The sequence below is a fragment of the Labeo rohita genome, chromosome 8 (genome assembly GCF_022985175.1).
Source record: "Labeo rohita strain BAU-BD-2019 chromosome 8, IGBB_LRoh.1.0, whole genome shotgun sequence".
NCBI classification, from domain to species: domain Eukaryota; kingdom Metazoa; phylum Chordata; class Actinopteri; order Cypriniformes; family Cyprinidae; genus Labeo; species Labeo rohita.
The window spans coordinates 8410609-8419027 of record NC_066876.1 but is presented as its reverse complement, the minus strand read 5'-3'; the positions used below and the strand labels follow the sequence as shown (position 1 = coordinate 8419027).

At 36.1% G+C, this 8419-nt stretch overlaps 1 protein-coding gene across 1 annotated transcript; it reads left to right on the top strand.

The window, feature by feature from the left end:
- The first annotated feature begins 647 nt into the window (after nt 1–647).
- Nucleotides 648–6046, top strand: rfk (riboflavin kinase). The gene is made up of 4 exons (XM_051117090.1): nt 648–1059; nt 3450–3601; nt 4299–4401; nt 4532–6046. Exons 1-4 carry the CDS (start codon nt 978–980, stop codon nt 4669–4671), a joined length of 477 nt encoding a protein of 158 aa, XP_050973047.1. The 5' UTR covers nt 648–977; the 3' UTR covers nt 4672–6046.
- Nucleotides 6047–8419: the final 2373 nt, after the last annotated feature.

The following is an 8419-nucleotide window of genomic DNA, read 5'->3' as shown; positions in this document are numbered from 1 at the left end:
GAGAGATCTGGTGTTACAGACGCAACATTGACTCAAGGATGATTGACGTCACAGGGCTCTCTACACCTCCAGATAAATGGCGACACCTTCTGGTCACTGATGACCTTCCCATAGAAAACGATGTTTTGTGGATGGGATTAAACCTAAATCCATCCAGATCGGATATTTGCAACTTATTGAGAAATTGCAAAAAAAAAAAAAAAAACCATTATTTGTTATTTGAGAATGTAAATAGTGATTTTGCATAACAATTTATCAAACAGTATATACATATGAATAAATAAACGTTTACATAAAATTATTTCATCATTTAAACTCAAGCTGAAGCTATTTATAATATTTTATAGAATGTAACAGAACGTGAATATAACTTAAGGTATTGAAAAACCATGACCTTTTATACGCATTTTGTCACATGATGTCAGGCAGCATGAGTTGGGAATGTCTGTACGGTTGTGCTTTATTATTCCTGGCATCATTTATGAACGTACAATTATGTTTGTCTTATTATGTTTGTCTATTCACTTAAATCGTACGAGCTGAATTATTTAATTGTACACAAAATACTAGCGATAAAGTTAGATTTACTTTTCCATTTAATTTAGTAAAAATTGTTGGACTTTTATTTTGAATGTACGCCACAGGAAATGCGTCAGCGAAGGTCGTTATGGGGGAGAAACTGCTGTATGATGATGATGAGTGTGAGATTCACAGTTGACCAACCGGTTACATTACGGTAGTAATCAACATACCGGCCGGTTGTATTACAGAGGATATCACTTATTCATTTCATCTCAAGATTCAGACCAGCTGGGATCGAAACATAAAGGCAGTTATAAAACTGGTATTTCCTGGGTAAACCGGGCACATTAGATAAGAAAGAAGAGTCTAGAATCAGTAGGGTCACTGTCCGCACCAGCACTGGTCCCCAAACGGACCGGACCTCTGGATCACTGGATCACTGTAAACGCGTCGACATGAGGAGTCTGCCGTATTTCTGTCGGGGACAGGTTGTCCGCGGATTCGGACGGGGAAGCAAAGACTTGGGCATCCCAACAGGTGAGATGAACACGCAAAGAAATGGCTAATCTGAAGATACGTATACTGTCCGAATTTACTGATAGTTATGTTGTTTAGATCTACCTCACTTTCTTCTGTCAGAGAAATGGGAAATGTTAGGCGACATGACAATGTGTCAGTAACCATTCACTTCTGTTGAATGAAAATATACAGTTAAATTGTACAGTGACTGAGATGAACGATGAATGAATTAACTGATCATTAAAGTAGTATTAAAAACAGGCTGTTAATTATTTGACTTTCTTTACACTTAGTAGGAGATCAGTTAATAATAAAGTGTTTAAATCTTAAAATAAAACTGCTACAATGTAATATTCACTTATCACACCAGTAAGTTTACTCACGTAAGGAATGTTATCGTTCAGCAAAAATTCTGGCCAAATTATTATGTAACTTCACTTACAGGTTATAGGTCTTACAACACGCTTTTGTAAAATGTTCGATTCTGATTGGCCAGACATAGCAGTGACTGGAACAGGCCCCGCCCATTTTCAGTGGCCTTGGTTCTCCCATTGATTTTTCCCATAGGGATTTTATAGAAGTCTTAAAGTGTTAGAAGAAGTGAACCAAACTAACCACATACGAGGTGAATTACAATGTTACAAACTTTGACTTTAAGCAAAAAGTACTTAAAAATCAAACTTGGAAAAAACCTTTAAGGGAAAGCTTTGAGGGAAAGATCTACAATCCCATGAAGCATTCCAAATGACATTCCATTTAAAAATGGAGGGACATAAAACTTTTGATTTAAAAATGCAGATTTTCTAAAGAGAGAGAAACAATATTTTGTAAGTTTACTGTAAAATATGCATACTGACTGTACAAACATATAAAGGGATAGTTCACCCAAAAATGAAAATTCTGTCATTAATTATTCACTGGTGATGGGTCGTTCTTGAACAATTCGTTCATTCTGAACGAATCTTTAATCAGACTCGGGAATGATTATGCGCAACATCCTATTAGGTTCTGTACTGGAATTAGTTCACCTGATTTGAGTCTTAGGGTTTTTGGAGTCATTCGTTCACCTAATGGGGCTGTCACGTGATGAACGAATGACTCGAACCCGAAGACTCGAGAGATGAACTAATCAATTCTCTTTCCGGCTCAGACTGCATAGGTTAAGCTTATGGGGCTGTCGTGTGATGAAAGAAAGACTCAAGCCCGAAAATTTGTCAGATAAGAGGCGAGGTGACCTAATCATAGATTAAAGACCCAGGTAAACAATGAATTAATCTTCTCTGTTTCTTATAGCATTATAGTTTTGTCTTGTTTGCAGTGTGATCAAACTTTTTACCTGATAAGAAAAAAGCGCTTAAACTACGATGGAACCACATTTAATGAATAAATTCCACCATGTGCATCGAAGTCATGTGACTTTTTGCTATGACATGGGATAACTTGATTAACCAACAGACTGATCTCTTTCACAGCATCTGAAATGCTATGCTCATTTTGAAATGCCTGAGGATAGTCTGTCTTCAGAGTATTTCTGTATAATTGTCTTACATGACTGCATTCCCAAACAGCAGGAATCCACCTCTGAAAGCAATGACAGCAATTTATTGTGTTTCGTCTGCTGACTCTGAGGCGCAAGTAATTTATATGAAAATATGATATGATACATAATATAATGCATAATATATGATATTCAGTGGATTCTCCTAGTTTTCTTAGTGCCAGTTTATCAGGAAGACGATTTTGTTCTCTTTGACTGGTTGAATGGAAATGGTGCTTTATTCGCAAATGTTTTATGCGATATTCCAGTTTTGCGCATAAGTTTATTTCAAATCTTTGGAAGGAAACATAGCCATTGTCTGTCTTGAATGGTATTACTATTGATCAAAATCAATTCCACGATTGAGAAAATTATTGGGATTTTTACTTCAGGAACCCGACTGCTGTACTCTTACCACCACAACACTATTTTTACCATTGCCTGTGGCAACACTACTTTTGTTTTGTTTTATACTAGTAATACCTGAAAGGTTCTGCTGATACAGGCATTCGTGAACAATTTTCACAATTTACATTTTTGTAGATTGCATGGAGACAATAATGCATTGCATTTTGAATCGCAAATTTTTAGTTTTCTTCAAAAGGTTTAGTTGAAAATGGTGTTGTGGAAATAATTTGAAAAATATGGCAAAAGTATGATTTCATGTCCATGTGTTTTTATTTAGTAAGTAGAAAAGTATTCTCCGATAATAAATGGATGTATATTATCCCTTACTTGTCAGGTTTCTGTACATCTGTAACTTTGAAGATATGTTTCAAATGTAAACACATACACCCTGATAAAAGAAAGTAAAATGAAGCCGGTATTTAGTCTTTCTAGATCTAATGTTTTCTTTCCATTCCCTTTTCAGCAAACTTTCCAGAGTCGGTTGTGGACAATCTCCCGGCTGACATCAGCACAGGAATCTACTACGGATGGGCACGCGTAGATAACGGAGACATTCACAAGATGGTGATGAGCATCGGCTGGAACCCTTACTACAAAAACACAAAGAAGTCCATGGTATGTACATATCAGTTTTCCAGTGTAAAATATCTACAAACTAAAGACACGTAGTCCACTTCCAGAACAACAATTTACAGATAATGTACTCACCCCCTTGTCATCCAAGATGTTCATGTCTTTCTTTCTTTAGTCGTAAAGAAATTGTTTTTTGAGGAAAGCATTTCAGGATTTTTCTCCATATAATGGACTGATATGGTGCCCCGAGTTTGAACTTCCAAAATGCAGTTTAAAGATAAAATATGAATGGAGTTTTTCGACATACCCTAACTGTCTTGGATCAGAATGCACAGAGTTCAGGCAGAGCAAGACAAGACGAGCATTTGAGATTAACAAGTATTTAACTTGTTTTTTTTTTTTTAATGCAAATAACCGATCGTTTTGCTAGATAAGACCCTTCTTCCTTGGCTGGGATTGTTTACAACCACATTTGGGATCGTTTGAGCTGCATTTAAACTGCATTTTGGAAGTTCAGACTCTGGGTGCCATAGCAGTCCATTATATGGAGAAAAATCCTGAAATGTTTTTTCTCACAAAACAATTTCTTTACGACTGAAGAAAAAAAAAGACACAAACATCTTGGATGACAAGGGGGTGAATACATTATCTGTAAATTGTTGTTCTGGAGTCGGACTTCTCCTTTAATAGCGGAGTAGATAAATAGTACATCTCATGTATCTATCTCCCTGTGTAACAGGAAACACATGTGATCCACAAGTTTAAGGAAGATTTCTACGGTAAAATATTGAGTGTGGCCATGGTTGGCTACATTCGCCCTGAGAGAGGATTCAAATCACTTGGTAAGACATTGAGCCGATTTCTTTAACTCACTCCCACATCATACGATCTCACTGAAGCCACAACACCCGCTTCACCCACCCAAACACATTCATTCAATTATGTTAACTCACGGTTACGTCTTATCCACAGATGAGTTGATAGCAGCGATTCATAGTGACATTGAAGAGGCAAAGACAAAGCTGGACCTGCCAGAGCACTTGAAACTGAAAGAACATCATTTCTTCAAGACGTCAACAGCCAATCAGATCTTGAACGGTCATCGTCTGTAACATTCACTTTCACCTCTATTTAAAGCCTGTTTATTACATATGCAGTTTGTTGTTGTTTTTTTATGTTAAAAAGATTTCTGTCCCCACGTGGTGCTTCGGTCAAGTGCAGGCACTACATGTATTTATGTATCATCTCGTAGCCCTTGTGTTTCTGTATTTATCGCAAAAAGGAGGATTCAGGTTACTCACTGGTGAATGGTCACAGGGTAAACATTACCACAGATGATACTATGTGAAAGTCAGGGAGTGTCAAAATCTCTTCTTTCTGATGAATTTCCTATTTAAATGGATAGTTCTTCATCTACCTTCATGTTAATGTAATATTTAAGGACGACTCTCGTTACATAAAACACTTTAACCATAGTCAGAATTAGCGTTCCTCCTCTTTGAGATAAAACAAATGCTTTTTATGGTTCTCGGAGAACCGTGCACAGAGGTGGAAGTCCAAGGTTGAGATAAAAAGAGTAAAATCCCAGGTTGTTTATAATATGAGTGTAAAACTGGGCAGAAGGAGAAAAAAACAGTGACTGAAGACAAAATGAATTAATCTAAATGGTATTTTAGATATTTAAGTGTGTACAGACGCTCTGTATAGCAAACACTTGCTACTGTGTACATATGCATCGCTAAACCTTAACCTAAATACTATTTTTCCCCTTTCTTTTACTGTGGTTATACATTTAGAAGAGTTTTACATTTGTAAAGGCACTCAAGAGTCATGTAGGTTTACAAATGTCCTTCTGACTTACTTGTTTCTCCATGTTGTGTTCCTGTTGAACTGATGCTTGAAAACACGGGCTGTGTAGCGTCAGACTGCAGCAGTCCTCTGTACGGGCACGGTCACGGTCTAAGTGGAATTTCACGGGCAAAAATAAAACATGTTGATTCGTTATCGGTAGCGATGTATGAAGCTAACACAGAAATCGGTTTTAAACCAAATTTTAGCCACATTCTGTTGGTCAAAGCGGCGAATTCTGTGTGTGGGAAAACGTTCGCTCTCACGCGAATTTCCTGATCACGTGAAATTCGATTTTGCCCGCGAAAGTTCGCTGAAGAACGGTAAACGTGACCGCACCTTAATGTAGGAATAGAAATGCGATACTCTTTAAAACCTGTTAATGCTGTTATGTTCACAATCTGTAAATGTTCAGACACTCACTCATGTGGGCCTTTATTTGTTGAACCGCTACTTCTGTATGTTTGGTACTGTGTGCTTACGTTTTCTGTTTAGTTCTATTCCGCCATTTTTTCTTTCTTTTTGTAGGTCAGGGCAGTGCCTTAAATATGTGAAATGAAGCATATTAATATACAGTGCACAACCAAGCATTCCTTAAATGTTGACACCTGCTTGTAAGCATTAAACAAAAATGCCTTATGTGGTGTTTTACTGTCTTTTTTGTGAAAACGTCTGTAATGCTTTCGTGATGTCATAGTCTAATTAAAAAGGGAAATGAGAACCGGAAATAAATCATCTAGTTCAGAATAGGTGGTAATAAATGCTGTTCATTATAAATAATCTAGTGAACCACTGGTCATCTAGTAGCTTTACTTCAACAAACAAAATCTTTTGACTATAACTATTAAAACTGGATAAAATAAAATGTATATCAAAACAGCACCTAACAGAACACTGAGTGTTAAAGGAGAAGTCCACTTCCAAAACAAAGATTCACATATATTGTACCCACCCCCTTGTCATCCAGTGATGTTCAAATCTTTCTTCAGTCGTAAAGAAATTATGTTTTTTGAGGAAAACATTTCAGGATTTTTTTTCTCCATATAATGGACTGATATGGTGCCCAGATTTTGAACTTGCAGTTTAAATGCGGCTTCAAATGATCCCAAATGCGGCTGTAAATGATCCCAGCCGAGGAAGAAAGGTCTTATGTAGCGCAACGATCGGTTATTTTAATAAAAAGAATACAATTTATATACTTTTTTAATGCCAAACGCTCGTCTTATTCTGCCTGGACTGTTTTTGTTCCGGTTCATGACAGTTAGGGTATGTCGAGAAACTCCCATCTCATGTTCTCCCTCAACTTCAAAATCGCCTTGCATCGCTGTTTTACCTTTTTTGTTAAGGGTGTTTGATCTTCTTTGCATGCTCACGTTGCAAAGACTGGGTCGGTACTTCTGCAGCAATGTAGGATGATTTTGAAATGATTTTTGAAGTTGAGGGAGAAAATACCATTGGAGTTTTTCGACATACCCTAACTGTCTTGAACCAGAATACACAGAGTTCATGGAGAGAAAGGAAAGATGAGCGTTTGAGATTAAAAAGTATTTAAACTGTATTTTTTTAAATGAAAATAACCGATCGTTTTGCTAGATAAGACCCTTCTTTCTCAGCCTGGATGGTTTACAACCGTATATGGGATCGTTTGAAGCCACATTTAAACTGCCTTTTGGAAGTTTAAAATTGGGGCACCATAGAAGTTCATTATATGCAGAAATGTTTCCCTCAAAAAACAATTTCTATACGACTGAAGAAAGAAAGACATGAACATCTTGGATGATAAGGGGGTGAGTACATTATATGTGAATCTTTGCTTTGGAAGTGGACTTCTCCTTTAAGGGACTTACCCAAAAATTTTGCAAGAATGTTATTATCTAAAGAGTTTCAGTTTCCAATGAAAAAAATACTATGGAATTCAATGGAACCTAAAGCTGTTTGGTTTCCAGCATTCATTCTTTAAAATATGTTCTTTTATGTAAAACAGAAAATGTCAGGTTTGGAAACATGTTTGAAGACAGGTTTGGAATGATGTAAGGTGAGAAAATTCGTTTTTTTTTTTTTTTTTTTTTTTTTTTGGACTATTCCTTCCAGTTTAAGTACTAAAATGACAAAGCGCATAACAAAATATAAAACCTAAACTAAAATGAAAATAAAATCTTAAGCTAATTAATAATATTTAGAAACTAAACTGTGGAATTATAATAGTATATTGTTTTGTTAAATGAACATTTGAATTATCTGACGGAAAGTGTTCACAGCTGTTTTCTTTCCTATGTCTGCGAGGTGATGTCCCACGATCTTAACGTTAAGAAAATAAGTGCATCTAAATATTTGGTCAGCTCGTATGGATGAGAGGCTGCTGTAAAGATTATGTCCTGAAAACGGACACCCTCGAGTCTAAGTGAACCGGCACTTATTTCATTTTGTGCGCTACTGGTCATGCAATGCCTAAGATCAGCCGACATTTCAGTGAGGGTTTCCCATGCAATCAAACGGCTAATCTGCATTTGATCTAATGGAAATCTGTTACTTGTCTGCAGATAATCCTTGGTCACATGTACACTACCATTCAAACATTTCGGGTCAGAAAAATGTTCTTTAGGTTTTAAAAAGAAAGTTGTGCTTTTGCTGTGCAAAATTACAGTAATAGCGTGAAGTGTTACAATATTTTAAAGGTTTTTTTGTTAAAGGAGTCTATTCTGTCCACCAAGCCTACATTTATTTGATCAAAAATACAGCAAAAGCAGAAATATTGTGAAATATTTGTACCATGTAAAATATCTGCCTTCTATTTGAATATATTTTAAAATGTAATTTATTCCTGTGATCAAATCTACATTTTCAGCATCATTACTCCAGTCACATGATCCTTCAGAAATGATTATAATATGCTGATTTGCTGTTCAATAAACATTATCATTATTATTATTATTATTATCATTAATATTTAAAACAGTTGAGTACATTTTTTTCAAGATTCTTTGATGAATAGAAAGATGCAAAGATCAGCAT